Source organism: Panthera leo, chromosome C1 (genome assembly GCF_018350215.1).
Source record: "Panthera leo isolate Ple1 chromosome C1, P.leo_Ple1_pat1.1, whole genome shotgun sequence".
NCBI classification, from domain to species: domain Eukaryota; kingdom Metazoa; phylum Chordata; class Mammalia; order Carnivora; family Felidae; genus Panthera; species Panthera leo.
The window spans coordinates 213,672,650-213,696,934 of NC_056686.1; the positions used below are offsets into that span (position 1 = coordinate 213,672,650).

General features: G+C 51.7%; 1 protein-coding gene across 3 annotated transcripts in view; it reads left to right on the forward strand.

Annotated features, from left to right (window-relative positions):
• Positions 1 to 24,013, forward strand: part of INPP5D (inositol polyphosphate-5-phosphatase D) — a 124,518-nt gene extending 100,505 nt beyond the window's left edge. For 2 of the 3 annotated variants that reach the window (XM_042950546.1, XM_042950545.1), the window contains 10 exons: positions 257 to 338; positions 4,096 to 4,185; positions 6,614 to 6,727; positions 8,272 to 8,354; positions 9,824 to 9,911; positions 12,297 to 12,446; positions 14,476 to 14,575; positions 16,762 to 17,028; positions 21,393 to 22,006; positions 22,866 to 24,013. In XM_042950546.1, the coding sequence (XP_042806480.1) occupies positions 257 to 338; positions 4,096 to 4,185; positions 6,614 to 6,727; positions 8,272 to 8,354; positions 9,824 to 9,911; positions 12,297 to 12,446; positions 14,476 to 14,575; positions 16,762 to 17,028; positions 21,393 to 22,006; positions 22,866 to 22,966 (1,689 nt within the window). In that variant the 3' untranslated portion in view covers positions 22,967 to 24,013. The remainder of the gene's footprint in view (positions 1 to 256; positions 339 to 4,095; positions 4,186 to 6,613; positions 6,728 to 8,271; positions 8,355 to 9,823; positions 9,912 to 12,296; positions 12,447 to 14,475; positions 14,576 to 16,761; positions 17,029 to 21,392; positions 22,007 to 22,865) is intronic. The other variant, XM_042950544.1, reaches the window with a different exon arrangement.
• The last annotated feature ends 272 nt before the right edge of the window (positions 24,014 to 24,285 follow it).

The window sequence follows — 24,285 nt, forward strand, 5'->3', positions numbered from 1 at the left end:
GGTATGAGCACATGGCCAAGTGAGTCGATCTTCCAAAGCAGGAATCCAAGGCGTCTGACAGTGTGGGGGCAGCAGTGGACTCAGGACTTAAGGCAAATGAAAAGGCTTGAAGGCCACCTATGGGGAAAATCTATAAAGCTCCAACAGCACATGAGTTCAAGGATTACAGAGGCCACATGTTAATCTTTTCTTTTACTGACTTACCTATTAAATAAACTAGCAGGCATCTCACAAAACTCGTGACTGTGATTTACAGATGAAATACAACCTGCCTTCCTGGTGTGACCGAGTCCTCTGGAAGTCTTACCCGCTGGTGCATGTGGTCTGTCAGTCCTACGGTGAGTGACAAGCTGGGAGCTTCGGCTCCCTGAAACTAACGGGCTGCAGTCCGTCTCTCTCTGAAATGGGAGAAGTCCCTGCAGCCCTGGTCAGGTGACCCGAAGGAGCTGACGTATCCTCTCGTGTCTCAGGCTGCAGCATGACAAGTGTCTTCTGATTTGGGAAACACCAGAATTAAGGAGCCCCTCTTAAAAGAAATCCAGACTTGGGGCGCCTGGGTGGCTCAGTCGGTTAAGCGGCCGACTTCGGCTCAGGTCATGATCTCACGGTCCGTGAGTTCGAGCCCCGCGTCGGGCTCTGTGCTGACAGCTCAGAGCCTGGAGCCTGTTTCAGATTCTGTGTCTCCCTCTCTCTGACCCTCCCACGTTCATGCTCTGTCTCTCTCTGTCTCAAAAATAAATAAACATTAAAAAAAAAAAATTTTTTTTAAAGAAATCCAGACTTGTTCTGAAAACGCGTTAGGTTTGAACCACATAAAAGTGGTATTTTTGTAGGTCAGAAATAGTCAACTATTGGAAATTCATATGGTTCAACCTAACATATACCATGGGTATATGTGTATGTATTTATGGAGATTTAAAGATAAATTGAGTTAAATTGATGAGAAAGTTATAATATGCAATATTAAAATAAATAATTATGAAAAAGTTAGCAAAACAATTCAATAATTATTGACTCTAGAAGTTTAAGATATACTGAAGGAATTCTTCATTGCTTGAGTGCTCTTTCTTAAAAGCTACCTCTTAATTCCCATTATTTGGAACTCTTCTGCACTGTGTACTTAGAAATTCAGAGCAGGGGCGCCTGGGTGGCTCTGTCAGTTAAGTGTCTGACTCTTGGTTTTGGCTCAGGTCATGATCTCACGGCTTTGTGAATTCGAGCCCCATGCCGGGCTTTGTGCTGACAGCTCAGAGCTTGGAGACTGCTTCGGCTTCTGTGTCTCCCTCTCTCTCTCTCTCTGCCCCTCTCCCACTCACGTTCTCTCTCAGAATAAATACAAAATAAATTAAAAAAATTCAGAGCAGAACTACCTTGAACACTTTACTCACTGACCATTATGATATTATTTTTTGAAACATTGCAGATTTTCAGGCAGTGACATCCAAAGGAGGGCCATCCTTGTTCCCATCCCAAGTCACTGGCCTGAGACCCCTGGTGGACTGTTCATGACCTCACCCCTACCCTACCCACCAAAGGGAGGTTCTTGCTGCTGCCCAGTGGCCACCTTTGTGGCTCCCATCCTCTCTCTGGGGACCAGCAAACACCCATGTTTAAGTCCGGTCCCAACAGGTTGAATTGATTTCCACTCCTTTTTTTTTTTTTTTTTTTTTTTGGTCCATGCCTCCTGATGCCCAGAGGGGAGCAAAGCGACTACCCTGGGAAGGAATGCACCCCACAGTCCCCTAGCACCTGAGCTCTGTCTCCCAGAAATGACTTCACTAGACAAACTTCACACCTTTAGGTGTGCAGAAAAGCATCCCACCCCCATAGCCACAGCCAAAGAATTATTCCGCGCTCAAGACCAATGATGACTCCTCTCCCACCCATTGGCAATCATCCCATTTCTCAGTGGTGCCTCTTTTCCACATCCTGCAACTCCATGAGTCCTGCCAATCCTTGTCTCTAGGAAGATGCCACCATCTGCCTTATTCAGCAGGTCTCTGCGGCGATTCAGGAGAAAGTGCTGGCTTGTAGCATTACTGCTCTTTGAAGCTCTTTAAGCTTGGCGTCCAAAAAACTCCATAGTGGAGATTTTTAGGAAAACGGAGGGAGATTGGTCTGGAAGTGGCATTGAGGAACAAAGGGGACACACCTTCCCACTTTCTGGACCCACATATGGGGGACAAAGCAGACAAACAGCCCTTAGTTGAGACGCTGTGGTATTTTCCGAGGAAGGACCAGGTATAGAATGTGATGGGAAAGTTGAAGACGTAGGGAATTTTGCTAATGATATTTCACTGAATGCCGGAGGGTGCGGAGGAAGAGTTTAATGATTTGGGGGTGAGCAAGAAATTAGGAAAGAGAAGGGAATGAATGTCCAGAGCTCAGGAAATGGGGGTCAGCTGGGAGCTTGAGTCTTATGGTGATTAACATAAATAAGATGTATCAGTTAATCTGCTGCGTAACAAACTACCCTAAAACTTGACAGCTTACAGTTCTCTGGGCTGGACTTGGGACTGTTCATCCCTGCTCTCTTTGGTGTTGGGCGGGCGCACTCAGGCCAGGAGCCCACCCAAACTGGGGGTTGGTTGGCCGGTTAGCTAGCTGTCAACAGGGGCGATGGTGGTAACTCGGCTGTGTTCATCACCCAACAGGCTAGTCCAGGCTTCTTCCTGGTCCCGGGGGTCCCAGATGTGGAAGAACTTTTCGAGTCTCTGCTTGTCTCACATTTCCTAATGTCCCGCTGGCCAAAAGAAGCCACAAAGCCAAGCCCAGACTCACTGTGGGAGGGGGGCATACAGTATGTGGTTACAGAGAGGCCACCCAGGTAACCATCGCCCTCCCAGTTTTCGGGGCACAGGCATCATACTGCTAGTGTTGTTCTGCTTGATACGTATGTAAATATTAAAAATGCTGGTCTACCCTCTAACTTGTCGCTAGAACATCCCACGCTCGTCCTGATTCCCCCGCCTCCCTGCTTCACACAGCACTGGACCCTCCCTGACTTCTTCCTGTCTACATCCAAATGTGACTTAGGCTGGCACCCTTCCTACCTTTTCCCTTCTGTCTCAGAGAAGGGGTGTCCTCCCCCTCTCCTGGCCCCTCTCCTCCATCCCTTCTTCCTTCCCCAGACCAGTACCCCCGCCTTCCTCCTTGTTCTCTTCTTTCATTCTGTCTCGTTGTTTCAACTGTCTTTCTGATGGTTGTTAGCAAGTGAGCATGATTTTCCGTGTTTGGTAGCCATCCATATTTCTTTCGGAATTTTCTGCCCGTGTCTTTTGGTTGGTTGAAGGGTGAGGTGTTTCCCTTTGTCTTGCTGATTTATAAACACTTTATAGGAAAGGATGTAAATCGCCTTCCTGCCTTCTTGGTCTCCTGTGCTATTTCTCTTTGCCCATTACTGGCCGGTGTAGCTTGGGCCTCCTGCACGCCTCCCCTGCGGAGCCCAAACGTCCTCGTGGCTTCTGCTTCCACCTCACATCGTGACTCCAAACCTAAAGATAAATCTCCAGCCTTGAGTACCCAGCTGGACAGCTCCACGTGGCTCTATTATAAGCACTTAGAACTCGGTATTTCTAGAGCTGTGTTCTTTCCCTTACGCCCTCCAAACATGCCTCACTGCATTCCCTCCAAGCGCCATGTTGCTTAAAAGAGTTGTCTATGCTCTGTCTACGCTGCACGTTCCACTGTCTCCCAATCCTACGAGGCATTGTGGGATGGGGGAAGGCACCAAGTCAGTTGCCGATGAGCTCGGTGACCTGAATCCCCATCCCACACTGGGCCGTGAGCTCATCGGTGCAACAAAGTGCTGAGACCAGAAAAGTCTGAACGCCCCACGATCTATTTAAAAACTCGTGTGTCTCGAGGAAAAACTAGCACAGGCACATTTTTGCCACGGAGGAGAGAGTGTCACCCACTTCCACTGAGACTTTTGAGCGTGGTTGTGGAAGGCCAGTGGACTAACAGGTATAAAATCATGAAATTTCTGGAGGCTTCCATAAGTACAAGTTGATTTCTACCATGGGTTTGACCTCCTTGGTTTGACCAGAAAGGAATTCTCCTTCCCTGCTCAGAAATTCCTTCCCTCCCCTGCAGGCAGCACCAGCGACATCATGACAAGTGACCACAGCCCTGTTTTTGCCACATTTGAGGCAGGAGTCACCTCCCAGTTTGTCTCCAAGAACGGTAAGTGGTGGATGGTGTCCGTCCCTCTGTCGTCCGTGATGACAAGAGGCTTCGGGCGCTCATCTTCTGATTGCAGCAGTCTGTTGTCCGTGGTAGATGGGGGCTCATCCTTCCAGACGAGTCCACAGTCCACGTCAGGCCGTATCATGGTTTCAGTGCGGAGCATTTGCTTGTTCTCTTTGGCAGATACGTCAGCTTTCTGAGCCTCGGTTTGAATCCAGTCCTTAAAACTGAGTAAACGAGGGGCACCTGGGTGGCTCATTCAGTTAAGCCGCCAAGTCTGTCTCTTGGTTTCGGCTCAGGTCATGATCCCACGGTTCGTGGGTTTGGGCCCCCATCGGGCTCTGTGCCGACAGCCTGGAGCCTGCTTGGGATTTTCTCTCTCCCTGCCCCTCCCCTGCTTACTTTCTCTCCCTCAGATAAATAAATAAACTTAAAATGTTTTTTAAAACAAAATTTAAAAAGTTGAGGAAGTGAATGTTTTTCTAAGGTGTGGCATGTCCACCACCAAAGGCCATTCCGGGTGGGCCACGGATGAACATTCGAGAGTAATGCGTTTATTTTGACATGTTTTGCATCTGTCTCTTCTGTGTAAAGGCAAGCCACGCTGGTTTTTCATTCAGTCTCGTGGTGTCCTTTCTTACTTAAACATGTTTGCCTAAGTTTAAACAGTGAGTCTATTTAAAGAAAATATTAAGTCAGCATTCACATGGGTGCACGGTGGGCGGAGACAGTGAACATTGTAAGGATGGGATGTGGTGACTGAGTTTGGGAAATGCTAGAGTAAATAATACTTAGATCTGCAGGTAAATTTTCACGTAATCTAGCTCAGCCCGGCTCACCAGGCCACCGTCATCCCAGCACGGGTCTGGTGTTCTCTGTGGTGCATCCAGCCTGGGGCTGGGTGACTGGGGAGCCATGTTGTCACCTCCTCTGTAACCCTCCCCCACCCCTCTTCTGTGGTCAGCAGACAGTCCGGGCTAATTTAGGAAGGTTGAGTGGGGGGTTCAACGCAGGTAGGAAAAGCCTATATTACTGTGTGTCCGTGCCATGAAGGATGTGGGCGCGACTGGAGTACTGTCTTTCTGGGACACTCGTCTCCATGCTGTTGGGTCTAACATCTATTCTAGCAGTGTGCCCTCCCCTCTCCACACAGCCTTAATCCACCACCCTGTCTCCATGCTAGCTCTGAGCACTGTCTTTCCAGAACCTTCCATCTCTCCCAGGCCTCTCACCCATCTCCCATCTCTCTGAGTTCCTGCAGCTTTGATGGGGTGGCTGACGCCATCACACCCTCGGTGAGGACCCTCATCACATCATCGGTATCAGGCTTGCCTTCCCTCCACTGGCACCCAGTACACAGAAGACACAAATGCCCATGACCTGGATTGAGCATAGGTTGACTCTTCCTAAGCAGAGCCTGGTCTAGATGCTGTGGGATTTAAGAACATAAAAGAAAGCTGAGTGAAATAAGCCAGAGAGAAAAAGTACCATAGGCGTATGGTATCACCTCCACGCGGGATCTTGGAAGAAACCGCCAGTTTCGTAGAAACAGTAGGAGGGTGGTTGCCAGGGGCTGAAGGGAGCGGGAAATGGGGAGATGGAGGTCAAAAGGTCCAGACTTTCAGTTACAAGATGAGTAAATTCTGGGGAGCTAATAGCATGATGACTACAGGTAATAATACAGTATTGTAAACTGGAGATTTGCTGGGAGTAGATCTGAAGCATTCTCACCACACACACACACACACACACACAAACCAGTTAATTATGTGGGTGACGGATGTGTGAATTGTCTTGATCTTGGTAAGCATTTCACAGCGTATATGTGTATCAAAGCATCACGCTGTACCCTTTGAATATGCACAATCACATTTGCCAGTTATTCCTCAATAAAGCTGGGGGAAAAGGAATAGAAAGGAAAGAAGGGCGCACGGGCGGGACAGTGGACCGGGATGTCTGTCCTTGCTCTCGGGTGGCTCAGAATTTACACGGAAGGATGGAACTTGTTCAAAGCCAGCCTGAGGACACTTGCAAACACAATCCCCTCCGTGAGTGCCATGAGGAGCCAACTGTGGATGAGGGTAAAGAAGGAGTGGAGGGAGGTCAGCCAGAGGCAGAAAGAGCAGGTAGCCCTTGCTACCCGGACCGAGAAACGACACAGATTTGGGTATCGACCAGAGCCTTTATACAAGCTCTCTTTGCCAGAACAAATGGGGAGACTGAGGCACTGAGGCTAAGGGCGTCGGGCTCTTGGCTCCTTGAAGTCTTTGCTCTTCCCACCCTGCTCTCCGCACATCAGAGAGGGCGTTCCCACCGTTGCCGTTGCTCAGCGCATGTGGTGGGATTCAGGAAAACCTCTCCTTCACCTGGACCTCACCTTCTCTGGGCACATTGTGGAGCCACATCTCTTTGTCACCTGTTCCAGGCCCCGGGACCGTCGACAGCCAAGGGCAGATCGAGTTTCTCAGGTGCTTTGCCACGCTGAAGACCAAGTCCCAGACCAAGTTCTACCTGGAGTTCCACTCAAGCTGCTTAGAGAGTAAGTGGGTGCCGAGCTGCTACCTGTTGGCTGTGCAGGCAGGACTCTTTTTCTTAGGTGCCTTTTCATTGGTGGCACCTCGCCACTCTTCTCTCTGGGAAGGATTCACAGATGGGCCTCACGGGGGTCTGCAGGGGGAGTGTTGGAGTCTGTGGTTACTGTGGGGGCACCCCCCGGCGGCTTGTGATCCTGCCGTTGTGGCCTCAGAGGCAGGGACAGTCACTGAAACACTGACCTTTCGTCAGCCCTTGGAGGTGACCGGGCCGCTGGCTTCTTTCCTTGCCCCTCGAGTGTAGCCCCCGAGGGTCCCTCCCCTCCCCAAGCTGGGGCTCTGACTCAACCCGAGGGTTCTGGGCGGAGGTCCAGAGCTCATGGAGGCCAGTGCCGGGCCTGACCAGCCGCTGGTAGCCACCTGTCCTTCCTTCTGGAGTCCTCTGCTCCTTTGTACACGACGGGAATCTTTCTCAGGTGTTCTGGAGCATCCACAAGCAAGCGAGAGACGGACGGCCTGCTCCCAGCCAGCAGCAGTTAGCGCAAACTGTGTTTAGCAAACACCATTTCCGGGTGACATTTCTAGGCATATTGTCTAAAGCTGTTTTGAGGCAAGATCTGTGTGGTTTCTAGCTCCCCTCGCCGAGATGGTCTGGAGTGGGGGGAGGGGGGCAGAATCAACTCCATCGAAGGAGGCATTTTGGGACAGGATGACGGCTGCTTCCAGAAATCCAGAAGAGGAGTTGCCCCACTCCCCTCCCTTCCTTCTCCCACTCAGCCCGGGCTCAGTCTTGCTGACAGACCTGCCTTCTCCGCGAAGTTTCCAGGTCCCGAGTCACCAAGCAGGGGCAAGGCACCTCCAAAAATGATGAGGATTTTTGTGCGGGTGTTTTTAATAAACTATCGAGACATTTGCATACATTTCTATGGAAACAGCATATTAGGAAGCTTAAATTAGCATTTCGAAAGGCTGCTATCTTGAGTGGCGTGGGACAAGCTGTCATGTTTCCTAATCTCCTTGCCTGTGATGTGATGATTTCTTTGTTGCCTGGTTTGTTGCAAAAAAAGGAGCTGAAAAGGAGGGAAGTCTCTGAGTTTTTCCTAAAAATAATCCAACCGTGTTGGCAAATGACCATCCCCTGCATCAAAACAGAATCCCCCACAAGCCTGACTCTGAAGCAGTGCTATGGCCCCTACAGATGAAAGAGGGAGAATATGGGGCACCTGGGTGGCTCAGTCGGTTAAGCGTCTGACTTCAGCTCAGGTCACGATCTCACGGTCTGTGAGTTCGAGCCCCGCGTCGGGCTCTGGGCTGATGGCTCAGAGCCTGGAGCCTGCTTCTGATTCTGTGTCTCCCTCTCTCTCTGCTCCTCCCTGGTTCATGCTCTGTCTCTCTCTCTCTCTCAAAAATAAATAAACGTTAAAAAAATTTTTTTTTTAAAAAAAGAAAGAGGGAGAATATCTTCCTCGGTCTGGGGTGGGGCGACCCTAGGAGTCTTCTCTGTCTGGCTCTTGTTTGTTCTTTGAAAACCAGCCTTCTTGTCCTCTGTCAGGTTTTGTTAAGAGTCAGGAGGGAGAAAATGAAGAAGGAAGCGAGGGGGAGTTGGTGGTGAAGTTTGGCGAGACCCTTCCAAAGGTAAGTCAAGAACACGATGTAGCCGGGGAGAACTTGGCATTCGCCAGCCCCTGTGGCCCCAGCATTCCTTAATGGATCACGGAAGAGATCCAGAGATGGATTTGTCTGACCATGTGACTTTACAAAGAAGGAAACTGAGGCAGATCCCAGAGAGGCTGGTTCACAGCCACACAGCCACACAGCTGCAATGACAGGCCCCAGGCCCCGAGGTCCTGATCCTCCTGCAGTGGCCTTTCACCTGCTCAGCCCTGCTTGGGGGATCAAGTGAAGGGGCAGAGAGGAGTTCATTGCTCCTACCTGAACACCGGGTTCGGAAAGAGCTTGACGTGTCCATGGCCCCGTGATAGCAGAGGGTGGAATTGAAAACACATAGACCGACCGTACTGGCAACACGTTCCTCTTTCTTATAGAAAAAAAAAAAAAATTGGTGTTCTACCTGGGACCCAGAAAAGCTTTGGTGACGTTGAGTTGACGGTGGCCACGTCTGGGTGTTCACGCTGGGTGCGCGGCGGAGTAGGACCTTGTGGGGTTTTCTGTCACATAATGAGGAAAGGGTATGCAGAGGGGAGTTCAGGCCAGGCAGATCTGTTGTATGCGGCAAGAGTCCCAGGGGCTCTCCTGGAAGGTTCCCTCAGAGGTGACGCCCAAGGTGAGCTTTACAAGACGGCCTTAAACAGGCGGAAGGACCCATCCTCTCCTAAGGCTTGGGTGGGACATGGGCAGTTTTGGGGGGCTGTTGATTGGAGCCCGTTCTTGGGCCACATCACAGAGTCTCCTAATTGGGGAGCACTTCTGATCGGGGTCCTCCACAAGGGCATAGCTGTCAAAAGTCCTCATACTGGCGCTGTTTTCAGGTACCTGAATCCCTGTGGCTTAGGTCTCCAAGGTGACATCCTGCCTCAGCCACCCACCCGACCCTTCCGTTCCTCCCCTCCCGGCTGCCCCACGCGGCAACCAAATGGCCCATCTCCTCCTTCGGTCAAGTTGTGAAAGATGCCAGCGTCCCCATCCATATAACACATGTACCCCCGTCTGGTTCAGGGGACTCCAGGGTACCCTGGCCCTACATCCTCACTGCTACCAAGACCTGCTCTTCCTCCTGCCTCTGTCCCTCCTCTCCACCTCACTGCCGCCTCCCTCAGGGTCTCCATCCCACCCGCCTCCTTGCTGAGGCATCCTGAAGCCTGATGGAACTTTCTGGAATGCCTGTCTGGTCCTGGCATTCCCCCTCTTTATCTAGTTGGCTCCCAGCCCCCTCCTCACTCTCCAGCTTCACCCGCTGCCCCCACAGCACCTAAGGAGCCCCCTGACCCTCCACCCATCCCTGTCACCTGACAGCACCCTCTCTGTACACTCTATAATCCCACCAGGGCACCCTGACAGAAGCTCCCTGCGCTCTACCGTCACTCCCACCACGATGATCATGTCCCCTGGGAGTCAGCTCTAACCCTGTCCCCTTCTCTGTGCAGCTGAAGCCCATTATCTCTGACCCCGAGTACCTGCTGGACCAGCACATCCTGATTAGCATTAAGTCCTCTGACAGCGACGAATCGTATGGTAAGGGTCCCTGGAAAGGTTGCTGCACCTGCCGTTAGCCAGTGGCCTCTCATGTAAGGGAGGCACTGGCATCTCCGTTCCAGAAAGCCCACCTCCCGCTCCCCATCCTGCTCTCCTGTCCCCCCTCTCCTCCTCCCAGGGCTGCCGGAGGGACAGTTACTGGTAACTCACCCTTCCTGCCTTGTCGGGCTTCTGGGAGGAATAACCAGTAGCCACAGCTCCTCTCGTTTATGGAGTCTTTCCTGCGTCAAGAGTCTGTGGCAGGTGCTTTGCAGGAATCATTTAATCCTGACAAGACCTTATAAAGCACGTACTATTCTGTCAATCAGTAGGTGAGTAAACTGAGGCTCAGAGAGCTTAAGGGACTTGCCTAAGTCACAGGTAGAAACTGGCTGAGCCCAAATTTGAGCCCATGTCTGTCTGGCGTTGGTCAGTGCCCATACTGGGCAGACACCAACTAGAGCGACGTCATCTTCTATGACATTTTCTTCAGCCAGTGCGTGGCTCCAGCCCAATGTCAGGTTCGAACTCCATACACTCATTGTGGTTAGAACACAGGGATAAGAGGGGCAGGTGGCCAGAGCGAGGCTGGAGGCAGGAGCCAGATCAAGCAGCTCCTTGCAAGAGGCAGACAAAAATGAATCCTGGTCCCAGGAGGGTGTTCAGTTTTCAATGGAAGGAATTTGACGGTGTTCAAATGCTAATCAGGGGCAGTCAGGAAACAAAGAGGCCGAAGACACAAGGGTGTCTATGTGTTGGTGGCCTACTGTCTAGGCTCGCCAAAAGCCCTGGAACGTAGGTACAATGGCTACCTTAGCTGCAGAGGTGAGGAAATGAAGTGACCTGTCCAAGGTTACTTGTCCTTGGCCACTGAGTGACTTTGACAGGCTACCGTGTGACCTTGGACTTGAACCCCGGCAACTCAGCTCCAGAATCCTGGCCCTTCACCCCCTCCTAGCACAGCACTGGACAGAGGGTCCCAGAGCCAGGCAGGGGTGGCCAGAGCCTGAGGATTGTACCGGCCCTGGATGGGGGATCCCCTATCCATCATGTCGGGGCAAAGAGAACGGATCCATGTGGAGTCAGAATGTTTGAAGTTTTGGTGGTAGCACACAGGAGCACAGGAAGGATGGTTCCGTTTTCTTGTTCAAATACTGTCTTCTTCCTTTGTTTCCGCCTCTTGGTATTCACACAAACAGCATATCGTAATAATAATGGGAAAAAAAAGCCAGCCCACAGTCTCATTCCCCACAACGGGAACCATGTTTATTTTGGTCTCATACTTCTATCCTCATACATAGGCATGCATAGATTTCTATATTTACAACCACCACAGAGGTGCCATTTTTAATTTTCTTTCTCCCCCAGTGATAGACATGTCAGATGATACACGTTTTCGTGATCATCCTCCTGTACGGCCTTCACGACGGCTGCATTTAATGGCTTAATGATATCCCATGGGTTTGCTGTTGATTATTCCTGGCCGTGTTCTCAATAATGCTGAGACGGATGTCTTTGTGAGCATTTTTGATCCTCCTTCAGCCACATTTTTATTCTTTCGAATCCTCTCTTTAGGATAAGTTCCCACGTGTGCCGGGTCAAAGGGCACAAATACGTTGGTGATTCTTGACACTCGTTGTCAAACTGATTGCTGTAAAAAAAAGTCTTGCCATGTTGACCTCGCCATGTCCAAGGGTACGGGTTTCCCCAGATCCTTGCTGGTTCTGGGGATTCTTTTGCTTCCTTCCATCTTGTACTAATTTCCTGTCTGTAAGAGAGTCCCTTAGGGCTGTCTTAATTTGCATTTTTGATGGCAGGGAAGACTGAACTAGTTTCCATTTATTGAAATTAACCAGTTACAATTCTTTTTGTGTGAAATACCTGGTTGGGTTATATGCCCAGTTACCTGCTGGGATTTGATTTTGAGGAGTTCCTTGTGGGGTTCACGAAGCCATCGGTGTCTTTCACATTTTCCTTTCTGTCTCTGTGCAGAAGTTTTAAGCTTTTATATCTTCTTACCTGTCGGTCTGTTTTGTCATTTCTTACATTGCCTCAAGCCCTAGGAAGTTATCATTCGCTACCGCAATCAGATTAGTGGTTAAGTCTGCTTGCCTGCTGGATTTTCTAGGATTTAATTCTTTTTTTTTTTTTTTTTTTTTTTTTTACATCAACTAATCCACGTGGAGTTCATTCCACTATAAGGTTTGAAATGTTTTTCCCAAATTGCTGAGGCGTTGTTCTAAAGGCTTTATTCGATAATCCCCACCTTGGACATTGTTTCGAAGGATCATCTTTGGACGGTGGAGTTAACCTCCAGGCTGAATGCGTGGTGTTTCTCCCGTGAAATGCCTCTTGACATGACTGTTGTTCTCCCCACCTGCCCAGGCGAAGGCTGCATCGCTTTACGGTTAGAGGCCACGGAAACTCTGCTCCCCATCTACACGCCTCTCACCCACCACGGAGAGATGACAGGCCACTTCCGGGGGGAGATTAAGCTGCAGACGTCCCAGGGCAAGACAAGGGAAAAGCTCTATGGTGAGTGGGCACGAGCCCTCCCCTGCTCACTCTTCAGTGCTGCTGGCTTAGGGACAGGAAAGACATTTCTCTCCCCTCAGCCATTGCGTGTTCTCTCTGCTGTGGCCTCAGAACAGAAATCCAGCATCACAAGGGATGTCAGAGACCATCTGGCCCGATTCTTAACTGACTCAAGAATGTCCCTACAGAACCGCAACATCCCACGGCCGCACGTCTTCGTTCCCTGACCCCAGTCACCTTCCATCTGTAAGGATGGGAAGCTCGTGAATTTTCCAGATGCTCTGCTGCTCTTGTCTCCTGTTAGTCTTTTAGGCCTTGTCACTCCCAGTTAGCACCTCCACCAGAAAGACCAAGATTATACAATAAACCTGCCTGATTCTGAATAGTTCTTTCCAGGCTACAGCTCACACATACATACCTACGTAGCTACGCCCTGCCCTCATGGTGCCGGCCAGGGCTTCTGGGCCTTCCAGATTGCTGTCACACACCCTGTGTGCTAAAAAGCGGCCCCATCCTCGTACTTGGCACATTTCCTTGGCTTTTCCCTACCTAGGCCCCACCCACCGCCCAAAACAGCCCCATCTTCTCCTCTGTTCCTTGGCAGCGTCCCCCAGCACCTCTTCCAGCTTGACCTCAACTCTTTGTGTCCTGCAAAACGACACTTGCTTCTTTCTGCTGGCCGTCAGGAGGACATGTTTCTCGTGGCTCTCAGAAAGGACACTGTGCAGCCATGCTTGGGAACAAATGCTCATTGACAGTGTTTCTTCACCCCACGTGATGTCCCAGCCTTGGGGAGTCCTCTCCTGTCTGTCCCCAGAGGAGACTCCGCTGATTCCCATTAGGGAATTGTAGATGCCTCATCTCTAGATAAGAATTGTCACCGCTCCTCTGGGGAATATTGAAACGCGGCCAAGAGACCTTAATAGCCGGGAACACGAGGACGTTTCTAGACTCAAATCTGTAATTTTCTCAGAATCCTTCCCCAAAATTTTAAACTTGGAAACTAGCGTGTAGAGTCCTCAGTAGTATCCATCACATTAAAACCTCTCTGCTTGAAATAACAAATGATTTGAGGGATACAGAGCTGCTCAAAATGTGTCAATCAAGCATTTCTTGCTTCCCACACAAACAACAGGTGGTCTTTCCTTCCTTTTGCCTTTAATTCCTACTCAAAAGCACTCTAACAACAATGCCTAAAATGAGTTGGACTTTAACTTGATGCTGGATAATGTGGGAAACGATGGTCTTCTGAATGTCATCCCGTTAATGCCTTGCAGTAGCCCTGACAGCCCGCTTTCGTCCTTGTGTGGTAGATGGGGAAACTGAGGCTCAGAGAAGTTCAGTGTTTGGCTGAAGGTCATATATTTAGCAGGCGCCTAGCCCAGGGTGAGAGTACAGGTTCACAGGGTGCTAAGGTGGAATTCATAAACACCACGGGGGCCTGAGTCTCACTCACATGGATAATGAGAGCAGGACTCACCGTGTGTAGACGGTCAGCACTCCCTGCTTCTGGGAGGGCTCTGGGCCCCCAGGGGTACTATCTCCTGTGGATGGGGCTCCCTCTTCTGCCCTGTGGGAGCTCCTTTCTCCAGCAGAACCACAGGCTGGGGGGAGAGGGACTTGCCTCCTGTGCAAGCACAAGCCAGAGTCCGAAAGGAAGATGGCGTCCCAGTTCCCCTTTAGACGAGCTTGGCTTTGGTCTCGGATGCTCTTACGGAGCCACCTTGTTAATGTTTGTTTCATTCGGATCTGCCAAGAAATGTTTCCCTGCCCCTTGTGAGACCAATAAGTTGGACATGGCACATGACAAGACAACTCTGGGTGTGGACTCTTCTCCCCGTGGGGCGGGGGCACGCATCCTTCTTCGATCACTGAACTCATGTGAGGCCTCAGAATCTTGCTTGGCCCACCTCCCAGACAGCCACGGTTGACTGTCCCGCGTCGGCTGCCAATGGAAACTTCTATACCATCCTGGCCCATGCTGGACGCTCTGGCCCTCACGTGCTGTTTGCTGTATCTCACCCTGCAGACTTTGTGAAGACTGAGCGAGATGAGTCCAGCGGGCCCAAGTCCCTGAAGAGCCTCACCAGCCATGACCCCATGAAGCAGTGGGAACCTGCCGCCAACAGGTAGAACAGGGGGTTGCCAGGGCTTCCCCACCAACTAATGTGATTATGCAGACCCAGGACCCAGGGGAGGGTGAGTGGAGCACAGAGAAACCAGGGACCGGGAGGGAATGAGAGCTCTGGCCAGGGAGAGGCGTTTTCCGGCTGTCAGCCCCGGGCAGGTGGGTGTGCCTGTCTGTGTGCGGCCTAGGAGACGCTTCTGTGTCAGAGAGCAGTGGACTTCACTGACATTGGCCGAGCCCTTGGCGTGTGTCAGAGTCCAGAGAAATCAAGGCAAAGTAGGTGAGCCCCTGATTTGGGAACTCCCGGCCTAGCAGCAAGATGCCCAGTCCAGGGGGAAGCCACTGCAGAGGTGACTGTGGGGAATGGTTCCCGCGTCTCCTGGGGACCCGTGACAGCAGCGGCTCTGTGGTCAAAAAACCCATCCTGTTGCTAAGAGGAAAACAATCACCGAGGAAAGTGCACACAGGTTGCTCTTGGCAGAGCCTGGACTGGGAATCAGACATTAAAGTCTATGTGACCAGGGGACAGGAGTCCCCACTGGCAGGGCCGCCTCAGCTCACTGCTGGGGTCCCGAGTCCTAGCATCAAGCCAGACGGCGTCGTCATGGTCCCTGTGCCTGCTTGCCTGCTAAGGGGGCGAAGCCATGCCGGTTAGCCAACGCGAAATCCCAGACGCCGCTGCAGAGCCCGCTTAGTCCCCTCCTTCGGGCCCCCAGACCACTGTCCCTCCGGCCCTTGTCCTCGCACCTGCCCCACCCATGCACCAGGTCTCCCCTCTCCCAGCCAGTCCCTTGCCCACTTGCAACTTCTGACCCTCAGAGCCATATAATATTCCCTTTCGATCTTTTTCTTCCAATGTTATCCCATCAATGAATGTATCCTAACTCTCAGATGTCTGTTTGGTTCCAGAATCAGGATCAGTGAGGGTCAACAAATTCTTTTTCCATTTGGCTAGTATTAGAACAAACGCTTCTCCTTCTTCTTCTTTTTTTTAATTTTTAATGTTTATTTATTCTTGAGGGAGGGAGAGAGAGAGACAGCCTGCGTGGGGGAGGGGCACAGAGAGAGGGAGACACAGAATTTGAAACAGGCTCCAGGCTCCAAGCTGTCAGCACAGATCCCGACGTGGGACTCGAACTCAGGAACCATGAGATCATGACCTGAGCCAAAGTCGGAGGCTTAACTGACTGAGCCACCCAGGCGCCCCGAACTAATGCTTCTTAAATAGGCATTGACGGATGGGGAAGAGATAGACTGAGGCTGGTTGAGCAGATGAGAGCTGGGGAGCCTTGCTCGTAACCCGTATACTCAGCTCTCTACTAGTTGGTTCTCATAAGAGCACTCTCACAAGGAAGGACGACACTCTTGTCGCCAAGGGGCAGCACGGTGTGTGTGTCTCCCAGGGTCACCTCAGCCAGTTCAGTGTTCAGCCCTCCACAGTGTTGAGCTGACTCCCCCTGACATTCGAGGTTCCGGCCTTGACTTCTGTGACCTCCCGCCTATCGTTCCAAATGCCTGCATGGCCGTCCCCATTCTGATGTCTCACGCAGTGGTACAAACCAACACATTCCAGATGGAGCCAGCCGTTCATTTACCACCCCCTCCACATCCCTGCCCCCCCCCCCCCCACGCAGCCTGACCTCGCCAGCCTCTTATCCATTCTCCCCACTTGCTCACAGCCCTTCAGGACTATGAAGCCCCTCCTACCAGGGCCTCCCACCCCGTCTCCCCTCCCTTCCTTACCTGCATCCTCAGACAGGTCTTCTCTGCTCACCCTGTGCCCAGTTCATCCCAGCCCTCCAGCTAGTCTGTCTCCGCCTCCTTTGTTTCCCTCAGACTTCAGCACTACGTGAACACCGTGTTTCTTAGTCACTGTGTTTTTGTTTTCTTGCCTGTCAGACGTGGATTTTATGAGAACAGAGACTGGCTGCTCTGTTCACACCCATATTACCTTCTGGCCCAGGGCCTGGTACTTACTAAGCACTCCATAACTATTTTGCTGTAGGAATGAATGAATGAATGAATGAATGAATGAATGAGTGGATGAATCCACTGTCCAAAGAGTGAAGGAATCGCGGAGGACCTGGGGTCCCCGAGGGACATCAGAGGATGCTGGCCTCATGGGGTGCTGACCTGGAGAAGGGAAGGGAGCCCTGGGGTGTGACTTTGGGTGTTTTTCCCCTCCAGGGTCCCTCCATGCAGTGGCTCCAGCATCACGGAAATCATCAACCCCAACTACATGGGGGTGGTGCCCTTCGGACACATGAAACAGTCCTTGTCCCCTGACCAGCAGCCCACAGCGTGGAGCTATGACCAGCCACTAAAGGACTCATCCCTGGGGCCTGGAAGGGGAGAGAGCCCCCCAACACCACCGTCCCAGGCACCCATATCACCGAAGAAGTTTTCGTCCTCCACAACAACCCGGGTCCCCTGCCCCAGGACACAGGAGTCAAGGTGAGCGTCCTCTTCATCAAGTCCTCTCCCTTCCCTGGGTTTTCATCACCGGGAAACCTGACCCTAGAATAGAAGCTGCATGAAGCTAGGGTTGTGTGTCCACTTTGGTCATCGACTCATCCTCAGGGCCTAGAACACAGTAGGCACTCAATAAATGCCTATGAAATCGCCATGTCCTACCCTATTGGTATAAGTTGGAAAGACTTAAAAAAAATAGAACATTTTTTAAGATAGTGCCCCAAAAAACAACTTCCCGTAAAAACTACATTTATTGGAAAATATGTTTCTATCACCAGTGAGCCTTCATGCAACCTCTCAAGGAACAGGTGGGGATTTCTGAGTTCTCCTGCTTTTTCAGCCACAAGGGTCCTGTTCCCATCCACAACTTTTCCATCTCTCCTTTTGAGGCCAGTAAGAAAAAGCAGTAGCTATGGGGTGGGGGGTGGGGGCATGGATCTTGAAGGGTGGGAGGGCAGCTGGCCTGCAGGAGGAGTTTGGCCAAAAAACTTTGGGAAAGGCCAGGAGCCCAGAGAAAGCTGGCCTGCATCTAGAACTGGGCCAGGAGGACAGAGCCAGGAGGAGCTCAGGCCAAGCAGCCAAATCTCCATCCACTTCTCACTTGTGCCACGTAACACGTGAACCCATCCTTTAGCACCTCATGGAAATGCCAGAGAGGGAGCCCTACGAGTTTTCCAGTAAGCACAGGATGATCGGGAAATTAAAAGTGCAGATCCCGATCAACGATGATTGGAGATGTACAAAATATCATGAGCACCGTCTTTCCTTGGTCGCTGTCTTGGTAGTGACTTCAGGGGGCTGCTTCTGGACCTCCCTTCCCCTCTGAGGTCCTCTGTTCCTCAATGGTGTCTTCCATCATTTATGAGGAGCCAGGGAAGGGACCGTCGTCACACATCATCGTTCTTACTCAGCACACCTCGTCTGGCAGGAGCCTCCTTTGGATTGAGGGGTACTTTACAGGTTTGCTTCTCAAGCATTTTTGCTAAAAACAAATTGGACAGATGCACAGAGGGGAGGAGGATGTGATAGGACAGGAGCAGTCGCGACGCCTCTGAGCCTCACCCTGTCTCTCTGTGGCCCTAGTCTTCAGGGTTTGTTGATAATATTTTCGGACTGTGGTCATCCTGTAAGAGCCTTGGAAGAGGTTTCTCCCTGGGAAATGGAAACAAAAGCCACCGTTTGATGGGTGCTAAGGTCCCTCTGTGGCAGCCCTGATTCTTTAAGTGTAATGATTTTAAGTTGCCAAAGTCAGTGTATCTATGTACTTAACAACTTGAACACAGCACACAGCCTGGAACTGGGTGGGGACGTATTCTCTTTGGTTCCACGGGTGACAGCTTCAGAACGGGCACATCTGTAGGGAAGGGGTCCCCAGGGTGGGGTTCTAAGCTCACTTCGCACAACCGAGGTGATTCTAGGCAAGAAGCCAGCAGCTCCCATGCCTGGCGGCAACCCTCTCCACTACTCAGACCCCCGGCTCAGCCTGAGTGAAAGGCTGGAGGGGGGGGTGTCCCCAGAACCCTCTGTTCCCTGCCACCTCCACCCCACACCCAGGTGGAGCGAACAGCCGTTTCCGTTTGCTCAAGACTGTCCCCATTTCAGCACTGGGAACCCACGTCTCAGGGAACTCTTGAATCCTGGGCAAGCTGGGACATATCTCTGGGCTGAAGTCGTGTGGTGAGGAAGGGGGGCCTGTGTCAGACCCTGCTCAGTGCTTCGCTTTAGAAAGGAAGATTCTGGAATCTGACAAGTGGGGTTATTTTGCCCCCTGGATATTGGTTCACTCATTCCACAGCCATGGCCTCCTCTGGAACTTGGTTTCTTGTAACCTGTGGTCAGGGAAATAAGACTTTTTGAATTTCTTGTGGTTTTCCCCAGTCACCCTGCCCCCACCAGACCCCTCTCTCGGAGTGACAAGAGCCCCCTCAGGTGGAAGTCTTAACTTGCCCCCTGCTCTCTTCCCGGCCCTGCCCCTGATCCTCCTGTCATTTCAGTTGCCAGGAATCAGGCCATGCATTTTTCTTTCCAGCTTCTTGACTCTATCGGAAACGTCTGGTCGATGCTGCTTGTACCTTCCTGCACCCATTCATAGCCAAGATCTTTGAGGATCCAGCAGGGGTACAGAGGGTGGCCTGACGTGGAGGGGCAGCTTTCAAAGTCTTTGTTCAAGGCCCAACAATTCTGATTATGCAACTGCTTCTAGGTCTTTCCAAAGAGTAATGAGCAAAAACCCCAAGTCAACAGTCAAGCCCCCTGTGGCATGTCCCCGAGGCTCGCCTCCCCCACACCCGTGGCCTCTTGTCTCATGAGGACCCATGTGAGGGTGACATCTCGCCTCTGTCCCTGGAGCCCATGCCTATTCCCTGAAGAGCCTATTAGCCTTGGCCTTTCCGCGACTTTGGAACAGTGTTTCAGTGCACATTCCATCAGTAAGAGGCATCGCGGCCTCAACACTTCATTGGTTTCCTAGGGACCTGCTTGTTCACGACAGCTTCCCCTTTTTGCAGAAAGCAGAACCCAGAACACTCCCCCCCCCCCCCCCCCCCCCCCCCGCCGGGAGACTGTGCTGTTGGCCAGAAAGTAAAACGTGTTCCCATTCCTGATTATAATTCACTCAGCAGGAAATCACCTTGAGTCAAAGCAGCAACAATTCAGGAAACACATCAACACAGGCAGCTCTTAACCTCCTTGCAGTTGCAACCGGGAGTATCTGCACTGCCCAGTGTCAGACGGGCCTGTCCGCTTGCCCGGCGCTGGCCCACGTCTCCCCCGGTTTCCTCTGAGTTTCCGCACGGCCACCCATTTTTCTTTCCCTCTTTGAGTGAAGGAAACCACACTCACCAGGAGCTCTCCAGGGAGAGAGGGCTGTGTGGTTGGGAAGAATGCTGTGCTCATTGGGAGCATCGGTCCCCTGAGCACAGATTTTTGTCTGGTTCGTGGCCCCCTCCTGTGCCTGAGGCAGCATCCCACACATTGGGGGCCCCTGCTGTCTGTTAAACGGAACTCCTTGAGCTGGGGCCCTGGAGCAGCACAGATAGGTCGCTGAGGGGGTGCGGTCCCCCGCAGGCTTCTGTTCTGAGGGGCTGAACAGAATTTGCTAGAGACAACATAGAGGCTGTGGGGTTCTTATGAGGTGAGTCCAGGAAAGGAGGTCCGTTAGCTGCTGTGAGGGGCGGGGGTGTGGAGGGCAGGCTTCTCTGACAAGGACTGAAGAGGTGCCTTTGACATTGATGGTGCCGTAGAAGTGAACTCCTTCTTCCCTTTCTCCTATGAAACCTTCAGCGAAGCCCCCACCTTGCTCCCTAGTGCTCCAATGTGAGCAGTGAAAAGGTCTAAGGCAAGAGGTGAGCTTACCTGTGAGATCGTCAACAGATGAGCAACACGGCACCGTCTCCTCTCATTTTTAGATTTGTTTAATTGAAGTGAAATGCCCATTACAAAATTAACATTTTTTTTTAAAGAATAGAAATACTCAATTTTGGTGGCGCCCAGGCTCGTGAGTTTGAGCCCCTTTGCATTCTGTGCTGGACAGCTCGGAACCTGGAGCCTGCTTCAGGTTCTGTGTTTCCCTCTCTCTCTGCCCTTCCCCCACTTGCATTCTCTCTCTCTCAAAAACAGACATTTAAAAAAATTTATTTTAACGTTAAAAAAATAATCAATTTTTTTTCTCATCGCAGTCAAAATTGAAGGAAATCTTTTATATGAAACTCCAGGAAAATCATTGCTAGATGCTTCTTTTTCTTTCTTTTTTTCAATTTTATTTAAGTTCTAGCTAACATTTAGTGCAATACTTGCTGCAGGACTGGAATTCAGTGATTCATCACTTACATATAATACCCAGTGCTCAAGACTGTGCCCTCCTCAATACCCACCGCCCACTTAGCCCATTCCTTGCCCTCAGATTAACCATTTTATTGTTTATCTGTTTTTTATGTTTTATTTTTGAGAGAGAGAGAGCTCACGCGAGCAGGGGAAAGGGAAAAGAAAAGGGAGAGAGGGAGAAAGGGAATCCCAGGCAGGCTCTTTGCTGCCAGCTCAGAACCCAGTGTGGGCTGGAACCCACCAACCTTGAAATCATGACCTGAGCCAAGAGTTGGAGGCTGAACCGACTGAGCCACTCAGGCATCCCCCAAATTAACCATTAGAAAATGAACAGTTGCGCTCGCTTCGGCAGCACATATACTAAAGTGAACATTTCGGGGGCATTCAGAACAATCACAAAGTTGGGCAACCATCACCTCCATCCGGCTCCAAACGTTTTGATCCCCGCAAAAGAAAACCCCGTCCGAATTAAGCAGCCATTGTTCACACGTGCTTCTCTGTGTCTCCTCTCTGCCACCCTTCAGGCCCTGCGACATGGGCAAGAACTCAGCAGAACCTTCCCCTCAGGAGGACCCGCAGCTGACCAAGCCTGAGATGTTTGAGAACCCGCTTTATGGGTCTGTGAGTTCCTTCCCTAAGCTGCTTCCCAGGAAAGAGCAGGAATCGCCCAAAATGCTGAGGAAGGAGCCGCCGCCCTGCCCGGACCCGGGAATCTTGTCGCCCAGCATCCTGCTCCCCAAAGCCCAGGAGGCGGAGGGCACCAAGGGGACAGGCAAACCCGCGCCCGCGCCCTTCCTCAGCCCCACGCCCCGGCTCCGCTCCTTCACCTGCTCGTCCTCCGCGGAGAGCCGGCCCGCGGGCGGGGACAAGAGCCAGGGCAAGGCCAAGGCCCCCGCCGGCTCCCAAGCCCCGGTGCCGGCCAAGAGGCCCATCAAGCCTTCCAGGTCCGAACTGAGCCAGCAGACCCCACCCGCGCCGGCGCAGCGGCCGCCCCTCCCGGTCAAGAGCCCCGCCGTCCTGCACCTGCAGCACTCCAAGGGCCGCGACTACCGCGAAAACGCCGAGCTGCCCCACCACGGCAAGCACCGGCCCGAGGACGCGCCGCTCGGCCGGACGGCCATGCAGGTGCGCGGTGAGGGTGCGTGTACGCATGCGCGCGAGACGGCGGCCGTGCCTGGGGGCGTGCCCAGGGAGGGAGAGTGGGGGGGGGGGTCCCCGGCCCCCCTGTGCCTGGGGGCGTGCCCAGGGGTGTCTGTGCATGCCTGTGATAAGACGGCAGGCCCCTGTTCAGATCTCAGAATTTGAACCCAGACCTCCAGTGCCTGCTCCAACACTAAAAGGGCTAAATAAGGCGCTGGGGACAAACTCTCTGAGCCCTCCTGTGTCTGGCCTTCAGGAACTCGGGCTCCACAAACACAAAGACCCCGGATCGTTTACATTTCACGGTCACCATCATTAGTGTTAGTACTTAAATGTTTCCCAGTATTTTGGAGACTTCAGATGCGCTGTCCCCTTCCTTCCTATAAAATTGTTTGGTTTTTTTTGTTTTTTGGTTTTTTTTTGAGCAAAACTAATAGTGGTTAAGAACTACCTCAGGAGCCAGACTGTCTTGGGTTTGGATCCCAGCTCTCCCACTTTCTGGCTCTGTGCCCTGAGCCTCAGTTTATTCATCTGTAAAAGGGGGCTATTAATGGAATCTGCCTCATAGGTTTATGGAGGGTTGCATTTTATTATATGTTATTACTATGTTATAATTTACATATTAACTATATATTATACATTACATATTATTTCTTCCGTATACTATAATCACATATGCATATAACATGTGCACATATATTAGAAATCAATTACATAAAACAGTGTGTTGGCTCTTTGTAGCACCATGTTAAAGGAAGCCTGATCTAGCCCACCTTGTGTAAGGACGTGGGCACCTTCAGTTAGATCTGGCCTGGTGGAGATTTTGGCACTGAGAGTCTTCTGTTCTTGTCCCACAGTAAAGCCCCTGGTGAACTGCCAGCGAGACAGGAGCCCAGAGGAACAGCGTGAAGCCACTCGGACCCTCTCTCAGGACCCCCTGTTGACTCCTCCTACCTAGCTTCCTGTGCAAGGCTTACTATTTTTCAGGAGAGGGCCTAGCTTCTGTGTGGTCACAGAGTGCTCTGGCTGTGAAACTTGGCACCAAATGCTAAGGTTGGAAGGGAAAGTGTACTTGGGCCCCCAGCTTGATCTTGGTACTTGGGACCCATGAGCCTTGTTCCGGTCATCATTTTGAAGAAAGGAACTAAAGCGCTGATTTGCAGGTGGAGATATAAAATAATAATAATAATATTAATATTAATAATAATAATGGCTACATGTATGGAGCACTCACCACATGCTAGGTACTGTGCTAAGTGCTTTACAAACATAAGTTGTGTCTTCTTCAGCCAACCGAAACCACATCCCAGACCCCCAGTTCAAAACAGTGTGTTCTGAGTGGTTTGGACAAAGCATTAAAAATTAAGGCCAGTGCCTTCCTGGAGCGAGACAGGGCTTGGCCTTTAGGGAGCTGAAGAGTGAGTGGTTGATTTAGGGTACAACAAACCTGGCCTTGTCTAGCTTCGGTGATGCCCACTGCTTTCGCTAAAGCCCTGGGGGGTCCAGCAGAGCTGGCGCCGAGGGAAGGGATCTCAGTTCTTCAGTCGGAAAGGGAAGGAAAATCAGCTCCTACTCTACAGTGGAGACATCTGGCTTCCACCTGTGCTGGAGACGCCCAGGCCCTCCTCGAGGTGGGCAGCTATCACCAGGCGGTGGGCTGAGCCAATCCCCCCAGCACTTATCTCATTGTGCTAAGAGAAAAGTCTCTGCCGTCGTTCCCAAAGCCGAGCTCTCCTGCCTGGCTGCCAAGCGAGGGTGATCCTCTCTGTTCCAGCTCTCAGGACAGCGTAGCCATCTCCTCCCGAACTCCGTGGCTTTTGGCTCTGCTTCCTTGGTTACTGGGAGGGTAGGTTGGTGACGTCTTTTCTTGTGTTGCTTTTTTGACATACAGAATTAGTGTAGGAAACCGAATCCAGAAGCGTGAGTACAGGAGAATGGGTACGCACCCCACGTCCCCGTGTGTGTCAGTCTGTGTGACCAATAAATTGTGCCTTTCTCACTCAGATCCCATCTGTGTGGCATTTTTTCCTGACATTCGGCCACAGACACGCTCCTAGGCTGCTGGGGCTGCAGAGCAGCCAGCACGGGAGGAGAGGAGGTTGAGGTTCATGGTGGTGAGGGGCACTCATTACCCTGACTAGAGGGGACTTTGTAGCACCGGGTTGAAGTTGGGCAGAGACCAGTAGATGTTACACGGCTTTGTGGATTCCAGGCCCAGGGCAGCCGGCCAGCTTCACCAGTGTCTCCCCCCCCCTCCCCCCCCCCCCCCCCCCCCCC